At 32.3% G+C, this 13620-nt stretch overlaps 1 protein-coding gene across 1 annotated transcript; it reads left to right on the top strand.

The window, feature by feature from the left end:
- The first annotated feature begins 491 nt into the window (after window positions 1-491).
- Window positions 492-1345, top strand: LOC110031883 (N-terminal acetyltransferase A complex catalytic subunit NAA10). The gene has a single exon (XM_020735312.1). It carries the CDS (start codon window positions 545-547, stop codon window positions 1163-1165), a length of 621 nt encoding a protein of 206 aa, XP_020590971.1. The 5' UTR covers window positions 492-544; the 3' UTR covers window positions 1166-1345.
- Window positions 1346-13620: the final 12275 nt, after the last annotated feature.

The following is a 13620-nucleotide window of genomic DNA, read 5'->3' as shown; positions in this document are numbered from 1 at the left end:
TGTGTAATTTTGTGTGAGATGTATATATATATATATATATATATATAGACACCCACACACGCGCGCGCGCGCGCGCACACACACAATTTTATCTAAGAATAAGAAAAAGTGTATTTTACCTTTTAGAAGTTAGAAGTTATATTTCTAATGTGATTTGAAGAATTTTGATGATATAAATATAAAATTAAAGTTTAGGTAATTCATATATAAATACATAAGTATTGGGTGATATGCGTGTAAATGTCTCTAAAATTGAAGGGCCCTCTTTAGATACTCACTATCAAAAATAATAAATATAATATTTTTAACTACATAAACTTTAAAAATAACATTTTAATAATTTTTTTTATTACATCACTCTCCTTCAACTATTAGTGAAAATTTTGAATAAAAAATTTCTAGAGCTGAAATTCTATATTTAGTAATTTGAGTGGCTTATATGTAAAATCTCTAAAATTTAAATGTTAAATATGTAAAAGCTTAAGATTTGTGTATTTCTAGTCATCTTACCGCCCCTCCCAGGAGAAAAACCTAAACCCTAGCCATGGTCTGTATCCGTCAAGCGACGATGGACGATCTCCTGGCGATGCAGGCCTGCAATCTGATGTGCCTTCCTGAGAACTATCAGATGAAGTACTACTTCTACCACATCCTTTCGTGGCCGCAGCTCCTCTTCGTCGCCGAGGACTATGGCGGAAAGATCGTCGGCTACGTCCTCGCCAAGATGGAGGAGGAATCTTCCGAGCCCTGTCATGGCCACATCACTTCACTCGCCGTCCTCCGAACTCATCGCAAACTCGGCCTCGCTACCAAGCTCATGAACGCCGCGCAGAACGCCATGGAGGGCGTCTTTGGTGCTGAGTACGTATCGCTCCACGTACGCCGAAGCAACCGCGCCGCGTTCAATCTTTACGCCTCCACCCTTGGCTACAAGATCCACGATTTGGAGGCCAAATACTACGCTGATGGGGAGGATGCTTATGATATGAGGAAGCAGCTTAAGGGAAGGCAGCAGATGCAGGCTATCACGCGTGGCCATCAACATCATCACCATCACGGTGGAGGGTGCTGCTCCGGCGAGGTTAAGCCTGCTGTTGATGCTCCTGGAGTCGCTACATCTTCCTCAGAGGGGAAAGGTTCGTCATTGGAGAACAAAGGCGAATAAATAAATAAAGTAAAGTTTTGCACTAATATTACCTGTCAAATTTGTGTATTTGTTCTGTTAAGGTCTTTTAGTATGGATGGAGTCATGGATGAATTATTTCTGTTTTTGGAGGTTGAATAATGTTGATTAGGGATGATTACAGCACCCTTTCAACTTGTTTTTAGTTGATATTTTTTAAAATACCAACTTGATTTCTACAACCTATGTTCCATTGTCCTATCCCATAGCGAAGTTATTGCAGATGCTAATAGAACGTAGGCTATGATTATAGCACTGGTATCATAGACCTAATTTTGTTCTATGCCAAAGAAAGTTTGATGGTGGAGGCGATTTTGTGCAATGATAATTAATAAGAAATTTCAATTAGCAAAGAAAGGATTTTCATATATGTTTTTATAATATTGGGAGGGTATATGATTTGGTATCTTGAGAACTCAATTGATGTAGATTAATATAAAAATATAATCTAACTTTGGAATGTGAGTTTTCCGTCAACCAAGTTGAATGACTTTCCTAGTTGTTCACATTTGTATTGAACTTTGTAGAGATACTTTTAAAATTAAAACCCCCTAACTATTTAATGGCTATCAGACCATTATTATGGAGAGCTTGTAGACGTGGCTTTGTAAAAGAAGTTGCAAAGATGAATTAGTTGATATATTGGATGCAGATAGCTAATTTGAATTTGGTTTCTGGAGAAATCATAGCTTTAAATTGCCTTATGATTTTAAAGTTATTATATAGAAGGACCAGTTTTACAATTTTGATTGGATATTGCTTAGGCATATACTAGTGTGTTGAAAGAATTTAGTGGAAAGAATCCTTTGCAACCTACATTTTAGGCCTGAATTTATGAATTCTCATTTTTCATTTATACCTCTTAAATGCTTTATGCAGGATTAAATTCATGATTCACTAGTATATGCTTAGGCATGTACTAGTGTGTTAAAAGAATTTAGTGGCAAGAATCCTTTGCAACCTACATTTTAGGCGAATTTATGAATTCTCAATTTTCATTTATACCTCTTAAATGCTTTATGCAGGATTAAATTCATTATTCATATATCATTTTAAGTAACTTTTAACTATATTTCCTTACATCTAACCATTTTTTTTAATTCTTAGTTGTTAATTTTATTTGCTTGTCTAGTATGTGCATTTTTAGTATTCACTTTGCTTGCTAGGGCACTTCTACCTAATATGATTATTCTTTAATTTATTCAACTTATCTTGTCACAAATCAATATTCTTGTTTTTTCCATGCACAACTTAAATATCAATGATTTTTTATTACCTAACACTTGGATCTATACAACATAGGTCGTCATATTGTAGTTTTATATAATTTATTTTTAAGTCTCCATGTCATTATTTTGTGATGATACTCCTTACCAACTTTTATATATTTTAAAAACTAACTTTTAAGAGTGAAATCCTCATATATATCCCTATTTTTCTTTGTAATAGATCTAAGATGATTTAATCTATCATCTAGATATTACTTTATCTAATAATATTGATTAATAATTATTATTGTCATAACCATTAAAAAGTTATAATCTTTATTAAGTCTATACTTATTTCCAAGCCCTCTATTATCTAATTTTTTTCTCAATTATTCTAACTTTTCACTTATTTTAGTAGATTTATTGCAATTTAAAATTATATTAACTATTAAAAGTATGGACCAAAACATTTCACTTTGATTTTTTTTGTGACTCCTTAACCATAATAAGGATATGGATTCAATGTTGATTGAAGCTTGCTATAATTGGAAAATCTTTGATCAATATTATTTGATGCTTCAACATTCATATCTTTAAAAAATTAACATATCCTTGAAACACATTTTGAATTCTTGTGGAACTCAGTCACATGTTTTTTCAAGATCAATAGATCAATATAAATCATTCAAATATTGTTGCCTTACTATCTATTTTTTTCATTAATTCTTAACACAAAATTCTTTTACCCAACAGATCTCTTTGGCTCGAAGCTAAATTGATTTGATTAAATTGAAGTAATTTTCTAAGCCTATATTCCAACAACTCTTATATGATTTAACTTTGATGTTTATTTAATAATTGCAATTTTGAACATTTTCTTTATCTTTAAATATTGGTATTATATTACTTATTTTATCATTTGACATTTTTTAACTCTTCAATTTTTTATTAAAAAGATTTTATTACCAAATCACTACATTATCCCTCCATAAATGTAAATCAAAATTTTATCTAGTTTGGCCTGGAAGCTTTACCATCATGTATCTTCTTGAAATCTAACTAGAATTTCCATTTCACTTTTGTAAATTAATGTATGATTCAACCTATTGGCTAGTTGATTATGCTCTTTCAAAATAATTTGTTTAATAAAATGTTCATTTAATAACTTTTCAAATTATTATTTTTAAATTTTTTGATGTCTTTATATTTTAATTCAAAATTTCAATATCTCGCTTTTAATGCAACGCTGTGATTGCTTGGTCTCAAGTCTCGGATGTGAAAAGTTGAGCGTCATGTTAGGTTGTTAACAACCAACGTTAAAAAAATTGTCGAAAAACTATAGTATAAAAATCTTCTAATATATTGTGTCAATGCTAGACGTCTTTTGAAAACGACATAAGGTATCGGTGCCCAGGTTTACTGTCAAATAAACAAGATTTCTCAAGTTATGGACAGATACTAACAAAGTAGTTAGTCCATGAAGCTAATATTAGAATTTGAACTTGAAATATAGGTATTTTCATTGTAAATTAATAAAATTAGTAATCATTATGGTTCATAGAAAAATAAATATTTTATCCATTCAAGAAACTAAATGAGCTATAAAAAAGGCTAAGGAGATTAATAACTTGGGTTTTAAATTTTGATATTTAGATATATATCATACTAGAAATGATATATGCATTATTATAGACAAGAGCTTGAAAGATAATATTGTGAAAAATAATAAAATTGGAAATAGAATTATAGTTTTAAAGATCCTTAATGTTATTAGTGCTTATGCCTCCAAGTAAGTTTGGTTATATGTTTAAAAATAAACATTTTGGAATGACCTAAAGGACTTAATGTAAGGATACTTCTTAAATAAAATTTTATTAGAGTAAATTTAAATGGATATGTTGGTAGAGTAGTAGAAGATTTTAGAAGTATTCACGATGACTGTGATTTTAGAATAACTAATAAAGAAGGTAGAATCATGTTTGATTTTGTTTTAATTTATGATTTTATTATTCTTAATAATTTATTTAAGAAAAGAAATAAACATATTATGATTTATAAAATATATCTAATAAATCACAAATTAATTTTTTTTTTGAGAAAAATAGATATTTGAGATTGTAAAGATTGTAAGATCATTATTAGTGAAATTTTAGTTACGCACCATCTTCCTGATTTTGAATTGTAAAATGAAGTGTTGGAAGATGAAAAGTATAATAACATATTGCCATATAATTAGATGTGAATAATTAAAAGAAACAAGTAAAATTATTTTTATGAGTAAACTTAAAGATCTTGAGATTTGAGATGTTTATGAAGAAATTAATTCTATGTGGGATACATTAATGAGTACTATTAAACAAGTTATAAAAGATGTGCTTGGAGAATCAAAAGGAAAAACTCTTATGAGTAAAAATGATTGGCGGTGAAATAATAATGTTTAAGAAAATATTAAAAATAAGAAGTTTTATTATAAAAATTGGTTTATATGTAAAAGCTTGGAGATTTAAAAAAAATATAAGGTGGCCTATTTGGAGCCTAAGAGAATAATTTCTAATGTTCAAAGTTCTATTTTTAATGTTTTTTATAATAAATTTGATAATAAAAAGGGTAACAGATACATGTATAAATTTGCAAAAAATGAAAAAAAAGAAATGCTAAGGTTTTGTTATTATAAAGTATATTAATGCTGAAAATAAAAAAAATATATTTTTCTTAGATGAGGATATTCAACATATGTGGGTGATATATTTTGATAAATTTTTTTAATGCAGATTGTGAAAATATGATCAATTTTAATGATCTTAATATCATAAATAATAACTAAATCTTTTATTTCTACTATGAAAGTAGTAAAACGGAAGTAGAGAAGGCTTTAAAGAAAAAATTAAGTGTGGAGAAGTTGTATGACCTATTGATATTCTAATGTAAGTATAGAAATGTTTAGGAGATTTGGGAATTTATTTGTGTACTAAATCTTTAGTATTATTTTAAAAGCTAAAAAGATGTTTGATGAGTGGAGAAAAAGTCTATTAATTCTTATTTTTATGAATAAAGGGGAGGCACACGAGTGCAAATTTTGAGGAAATTAAGTTATTATATCATACATTAAAGTTATGGTAGTTTAATTGAACATATGTTACAATGTAATACTAAAATTCCTCAAAATTAGTTTGGATTCATGCGGGACAAGTCTACTATGAAACCTATACGTTTTTTGAGAGGTTTGATAGATAAGTTTTTGGAGAATAAGGAAGATCTACATATGGTTTTTGTTGATTTAGAAAAAAAAAACTTATGATAAGATTCTAAGAGAAGTACTTTGAAGAGTTCTAGAAAAGAAATATATATATTAATGCTGTTCTTTGTGTTTGAACACAATGAAAATTGACCAATTTTTTTCTTATTTCATTTGGATTACATTAGGGATGAACTTTAAGCACATATCTTTTTTGTTTTAGTTATGGATGTTCTTGCTGGACATTTACAAGAGGATGTACCTTGGTGTATGCTTTTTGTTGATGATATCCTTCTTGTGGATAAGATTAGAGATAGTTTAGGAAAGCTTGAATTCTGGAGATCAACTTTAGTGTCTAAAGGCATTCATTTGAGTTGTGTTGCATCACTTATATGTGACATTTTAGCAAACTCTTGTCTACTTATGACAAGGTGTTTAGGTTGTAGCACCTTGCATCTATGGAGCACCCTACCACAGGCATAATTGAAGTTTAGATTCATTTATTAGTTTTTGCATAAGTTTTATAATATAACATCGGCCTAGCATGAAACTTCAACGTTAGTGATAAAGACATCAATTCTCAGCGCTTCATTTCTCATTGCTGTAAAGAGTTTGAAGACTGCATTTCTGTTTCTTCCACTCAACTTAGGCAAATGGAGATGGGAGTCAGTTTATCTGTGAATGGCTGTTACTGATTTAATAAAGAGGAGCATGAATTTAATTAGACAAGAGAAGGACTTGGCTTTACTAAATCTTCAAAACCTTTGATCAAGATCCCTTATCCCATTGCTTTTTAAAATCACGGTACTTTTTTTCAGTCTGAAATGTGTAAATAAGTGTTATTGTATTTGGCTACATATAGGTTGCATGGAGTGATGCTTTGACTAGGAACATTATTTCCAATGAATGGGATGGATGAGTTGTTTTTATAATGAGACCTTTGCTGTTATGAAAGCCCTTGTTGTTCTAGCCATGTTATTGGAATGATATCTTCATTTTCATAGGCAGGTGTTGTAGTTGGGAACTTTGTAAAATATGTGATGGGTATCAAAGGCATATTGATCTCTGTGTCTCAAGATGTGGCTAATGTGATTTTTTTTAATATTCAGAATTAAAATATGGATTCTTTAATTAAAATTTATATTATTAAATTTATTAATTATAATTCATTTTTAACATGTCAAATGACATATATGAAAGCGTTTCTCTTTATAATACATAAATATAATATATAAAGTAGATGTTGTTTCAAATTCATGTATTTTTTTTTTCTTTTTGAAAAAATATGAAGATATGAATAATTTATGAACATGCTTTGAGCATTTGATTATGGAAGATCAAATGTATTATGATTGTCAAAATTTTGATGCTCAGATATCTTTATGGAAATTCCAATAGAATTTTTTTTCATATCACTCCGTTGAGATTGACTATCTAGTAAACATGAGGTTATAGATGAAGATAATTTGTCAACTAAACTTTTGATGATCAAGATCAGGAGGTAGGATGACGTGGGGGCTATGGAGGACTAGCATGGAGAGTTCAGTCCAGCTTTGCTGAATCGGTCGGTCCTCAAGAGGAGGGGCTGGCTAAATCGTTCGTTCCTCAAGAGGAGGGGCTGCCGACCCTACCCCTCTCTCTTTCCTTCCTATTACTTTCATGTTATAAGTTCTTACCAATTCTAAATTTTGATTTATTTTACTTATTTTTTGACCAATCTAAAATTCTATTATTTTATTTGTCCTTGTCTAATCAGAATTATTATTATTTTATTCTCCTTTCATGTCTTAAACATTGCCTAAAATAAGTTCTAATCCTCAGTATAAATAGGGGGTGTTATGCTTAGAGTTTTTTAATTTTTTGTTCTGTTTGCTTTCAGATTTCTTGTGTGGAGTTCTTTTCCCTTTTGTAGGACTGTATCCAAGTGGTGGTGCTCCAGTTGTATCCTACTTTGAGGTGGTATTGTATCTTCCTTTTTACCCTTACCTAACCTTCTCCTCCCCCTCATCTCCGTCGTTGGCCTCCCCTCACTTCATCCCAGCACTCAACCGCCCTTCCCCAACAGCATAACCTTGTTGTCCAGCTTCCCAAACTTCCTCCCACCACCCAGCTGGCCCTTCCCTGTGGCATAACCTGCTGTCCAGCTCAGCATACTGCATCCCAACACCCAGTCGTCCTCCCTCAACAGCCCAACCTTGCTATCCAGTTTCCCAAAATTCATTTCCGCGCCAACCACCACTTTCCTGGTAGCAAATTCTGTTGTCCAACCACTCCCCGCTTGCCCCAACTCATCTACTGGCCTCCCAAATCACACCTTTGTTTCCCTCCTCACAACCTCCAGCCTCGACCTACTCCCTTACCACTTCGCCGACACCACCATTGTCTCGGGTCTCCTCTTTTGGCCCGACCCGGAGATTGACATATCATTGTATTTCCCTTTCCATTTGTATCATGTTGTAGCCTATTTCAATATTAATAAAAGTTGCTCTTATTTCCATTGATTTTCTAACTAGTTCTGGTATCATTTAGTTTCAGAGCTAGCCTAACCTTAGTCGTATCCTAGTGTTTCCAAGAATCTGCCATAAATCAAAAACTTTCTTTCCTATCACCAAATATTCTTTTCACAACCCAAACCATAACCACTCCAAAATTTTTCTTTCCTATTCCTTAATCCCTAGCCTTGCCACGCAAAAGATATATGCCCAAGCCTTCTCGGGAAGAGATACGACGAGAGTTTCCTCGTCTTCAACAGAGGCTTGCAAAGATTGATGGGTTGACTCAAGGGGAGGTTATCTTCGACCAAAACCTGGAGAGTCCAAGAGGAGAACAAGATGAGGATTTGAATCCTTCCATAGCAATAATTTCAATAACGAAGAGGATAGGCCACAACGTTTCAGAATCCAATATCAGAGGAGGCTGAGAAAGGGTTATCTGAGTCGCCCTCAGAGGGAGACTCACAGAGAAAAGATATCATTTGGAGGGGACAACAACTTCGACATCAAAGTAGATCTGCTAGAGTTTGAAGGAGGTATGATCATGATGAATTCATTGATTGGTTGCAAGCTGTTGAGTGGATCTTTGAGTATAAAGATGTGCAGAGGACAGACGGGTCAAGCTAGCTGCTATTAAATTGAAGAAAAGTGTCTCTTTGTGGTAGGAGAGCTTACAATGACAAAGAAAAAGAGAAGACAACAATAAGATTATCAGGTGGGAGAAAATGAAAAAGGCGATGCAGAGGAAATACCATCCACCCAATTATCGCTAGGATATATTTCTGAGACTCCACAACTTGCATTAGAGAGATTCATTATTAGAGAAGTTAATTGAACAATTTGATCAGTTGCAGATGAGGTGTGATTTGGTCAAGCCAGAGGAGCACTCCATATCTCGTTATATTGGGGCATGAAGCCAACTATTAGTGATGTGGTACAACTGCAGACTTATTTGTCATTCGGAAATGTTGAGACGCTAGCCTTGAAGTTTTAAAGACAACAAAAGCAAAACAAACAATAGTCATCCTTCAGGTAGATAATTACCAACAATTTTCACGACCGACAAGGTTAGCTTTGGAACACTAGCAATCCTGAACATGGGAATGATACTCCGGATCAGAGCAGGAAGAATTAGGAGAAAGGTAGCTCCTCCAATGCTGTATCGGCCAGAAAGCTCCTCCAATGTTGTATCGGCCAAAAAGTGTTACAAATGTCACGACTACGACCACATAGCCTCCAGTTGTTCCACGAGCAGGGTAGTCACACTTACATATCAGGATACCATGGAGGAGGTTAGCAATAAAGAGAAAGCTGAGGAACGGGGTGAGGTTTATCACCTCCCACCAGACGAAGGAGAGGCGCTCGTGATTTGACAAATTCTGCAGACTGGGGATACGAGGGATTCGCAGTGGTTTCACCACAACATATTTTACATCCATTACACTCTAAAAATAAAGGTATGCAACCTCATTATCGACAGTGAGAGAAACAAGAACGTGACATCGACATAGATGGTAGAGAAATTGAGACTTGTGAGTCGGTGACATTCCTACCCGTATTCTCTGATGTGGCTAAAGATGGAGGATCAGCTTAGCATTGACCGAAGATGATTGGTATCGGAGGCCAGCTGCAAGATTAGGTGTGGTGTGGCGCATTACTTATAGATGCCTTCCACATTTTGTTGGGAAGATTGTGCCAGTTTGATCAGAGGACTAAGCACGATGGATTCAAAAACACATATTCCTTCACCAAAGTGGTAAAACACATCATCTTATTTCCCTCGGTGGAGCTTGAGATCATGTGAGCCCTCACATGCAGAGTGGTGTCAGTGGGACCGACTTTAGTGATGACACCAGATGAGAGGATCGAGACACCCGCTCCAGATACAGGACATATATGACCGAGGGTATGTCAGGTCGACATCATACCATTGGTGCCACCATTGTGCGGGAAGGTGCAAAATATTCCTGCACACCCGATTGAACCAATCATAGGTTGCTTTGGGAAGATTCAACATTATAGGTGTTGTCCACAACCTCACGATAACAAATCGATATGAATATTTTCTCGTATGTTGGGGGAAGATCCTCAAGTGCCTTGGAGGGCGATGCAGTCGCTAGTGGGATTCCGATGCTACTCAGATTACAGATGAAGAACTGAAAGCTCCGACCTTAGTCGAAACTCCCCCAAGCCCGGGAGATTGATGCGGGGTTGGGGGAGACTGACGCGGGGGCTTCGGAGTTGGATTTATTCACTTCTTACCTTTTATCTATTTAATTTTTTTGCATTTTTTTTATACAAGCATTGTTTAAAGATGCTTGACAATAATTAGATTGATGCTTATGAAATCCCACAACATGATCATCATCATTAGTTTGGCCCATATTATTTGGGGTTGGCTTTATGCATCCTCTTTTTTTTTTTTTTATTCTTGCCATGTGTGGATGAGAAGTTAAACCTGCTTTTGCATAAATTTGTTTAGCAATCTCTATTTATCTCGTCTTGCATCTCCTACTCATTACCAATCTTTCAATGCCAACTTTAGCTTTCTTTTTAGGGAAATTTACATAGCTAGCACACAATTCTTATGTATTTACGTATCTCTCACCTAAACTTTCATATTTACATACATAAAACTTTATGTAAATATGAAATTTAGGGGCGAGATATGTAAATACATAATAATTGTGCGCAATGTTAGTAAATGCCCCTTCTTTTTACTGGTTGCATTTTGTGCCCTTTGTTGCATATATGTCTGAACCATCTAAGCCTACTTTTCTCCATCTCATTTTAAAAGATGTTATTTCTGCACCCCTTTAGTGTAATTGTTCTTTATTTGTCTTTTAAATTTTTATCAATACATTAGCTCATATAATTTCTACATTGTAGTAGATCACATGTTCTGGGGCCAATGAAACTGATCAATCCACAATCCTATCATTTTAAACCAAATAATGATCCAAAATAGTTATTTATCGCTTCAAATGAATTAAACTCCAAATGCTTTCATGTAAAATCCTAGCATATTTATATTTAATCATGATTAATTAAACCTCATAATACATCAAGCATTTAGGATGTTATATAATCATTTTTGCATTCTTATAGTTGCCATAATCAGCATAGTGGCCTGATAATAGAAATTTTACTTTTTCCAGTTTGTATATTTGTTTGTTAGTTGCCTCGACGCAGTAGTTACTATCATTATGGAGTATCTTAGCATAAAATGGATATATTTTTTTAAATCAGTGTAACATCAGTCTTTCTCTAACCATATATTCTATGGTTCATTAGTTTATTTTATAGTCAATTCAATTATGACCATCTTTTTATTCTTAAATGATTATTTGGCATGCTCATTTACTTGAAGTTGATTGAAGTGAATTTTATATTTGAATTCCAATGTAATTTTATTTTTAAGTATTATTAACTTAATGCTGTTATTGCTTGGTCCCAAGTCCTGGATGTAAAAAGTAGAGGGTTGCATTATGAAGTCAACAACCAACATAAAATTTTTGTCGAAATATAATAACATAATTCTTTTAAATCATTGTGTGAATGCTCAAACGTCTCATGGAAGTGATGTTCTGTATGATCTGAATACAGTGAAAAGTGTGTAAAGGCCGTAACATTGATGCCAAGGGGTAGTGTCAAATAAGTAAGTGTTCCCACAGTATGGACTCACGTGGGCAAATAAGTTGGTCCATAAAAATAAAATCAAGATAAAATCTTGGAACATAGGTACTTTCACAGGAAAATTAATGAAATTAATATATATTATGATTTATAGTAAGATAAATATCATATGCATTCAATAAACTAAATGGGTCGGGGGAATAGCTAATGAGATTGAAAACTTAAGTTTTTAAATTTTGGTGTTCAGGTAAGAGTTGCATTAGAAGTGTAGATGTAATTATAGATAAGAATTTAAAAGATAATGCTGTAAAAAATAATAGAATTGTAGATAAAATTATAGTTATAAAGATTATTGTCGATGTTAAAATTTTTAATGTAATAAGTATTTATGTTTCTCAAGTAGATCAAGATTTATGTTAAATTTTTTTTTTTGGAATGAACTAGAAGAATTAATACAAATGGTATCTTTTGAAAAAAAAAGTTTTTTATTGGAGGAGATTTAAATGAACATGTTGGTAAAGTGGTAGAAGATTTTACAAATATTCATAGTGGTTGCGGTTTTGGAGTAATTAATAAAGAAGGTAGAAACATTTTAGATTTTGCTTGAGTTTATTATTTTGTTATTGCTAACACTTTATTGAAAATAAGTTTTCAAAAATAAGTTTTCAACATTTTGTTACTTAGAAGAATGAATATAATAAAACATAAATTAATTATTTTCTTATAAAAAAAGATATAGTCGAGAATGTAGAGATGTAAGTTTGTTCAAAGTAAAAATATAAGTACTCAACATCGATTATTAATTCTGGATTTTAAGATGAGTTAGAAGAGAAAAAAAAATACAATGAAACATTATCATATAATTAGATTGACCTAAAGATACAAATAAAACTAATTCTACGAGTAAAGTTAATGATTTCAAGATTTCAAGATTTGAGATGTTCATGAAGAAGTTAATGCTATGTAGATATAATAACAAACGTTATTAAACATGGAGTAAAATATGCAATTGGAGAATCAAAATTAAAATTTTTTATAAATAGAAACTGTTTATGGTAGAATAATAATGTGCAAGAAAAGATAAAATATAAAAAATTTTGCAATAAAAATTGGTTTAATGTAAAAGTTTTGAGAACTGGGAAAATTATTAGGTGACCCATAATAAGTCTAAAAAAGAACAATTTGTGATGCTGAGAATTCTACTTTTAGGTATCTTTATAATATATTATATACTAAAAATGGTGAAAAATATATGTATAAACTAGTCAATTAAAGACATAAGAAAAGTAGAGATTTAATGCAAGTAAAACGTATTAGAGATAAAAATCTAGAAGTGTTTTTTTAGAGGAAGATATTCAATATAGGTGGGTGAGATATTTTAATAAACTTTTCTATGAAGTCTCTGAAAATACGAATTATCACAGTGATCTTAATATCATTAATAATATTTTTTTTTATTATTTCTACCATCACATTAGTAAAAATGTCGTCATTTGAACAGATTTAAAACTGAATACATGGAATGAAATTTTTATATTAATAACTCTAATGGTAGTATAAACATGAGTGATCAAATCTTTAAAAGGTGTGCAAGTTTTAGATATCTTTGGCCTATTGTTCAAAGTGATGGTGATTTTATGGCGATGTTATTAGTAAAATTCAAGTTGGTTGGTTGAAGTAGAGGAATGCAACAGATCTATTGTCTTATAGAAAAGTACCACTTAGACTTACATGAAAGTTTTATAAGATGGTGGCGAGACATGCAATGCTTTATGGTGCAGAATGTTGGCTTTTAAAAAAGAAACATAAAACTAAGTTAAGTGTTGCTGAGATGAGAATGCTTAGGTGGACGAGTGGCTTGACACA

The sequence above is a fragment of the Phalaenopsis equestris genome, unplaced genomic scaffold (assembly GCF_001263595.1).
Source record: "Phalaenopsis equestris unplaced genomic scaffold, ASM126359v1 Scaffold000002, whole genome shotgun sequence".
NCBI lineage: Eukaryota > Viridiplantae > Streptophyta > Magnoliopsida > Asparagales > Orchidaceae > Phalaenopsis > Phalaenopsis equestris.
This window is presented reverse-complemented; position numbering and strand designations above follow the sequence as displayed.

Excerpts from the sequence above, each read along its gene's own strand:
- LOC110031883 (XM_020735312.1), top strand. The coding sequence starts at position 545 with ATGGTCTGTATCCGTCAAGCGACGATGGACGATCTCCTGGCGATGCAG.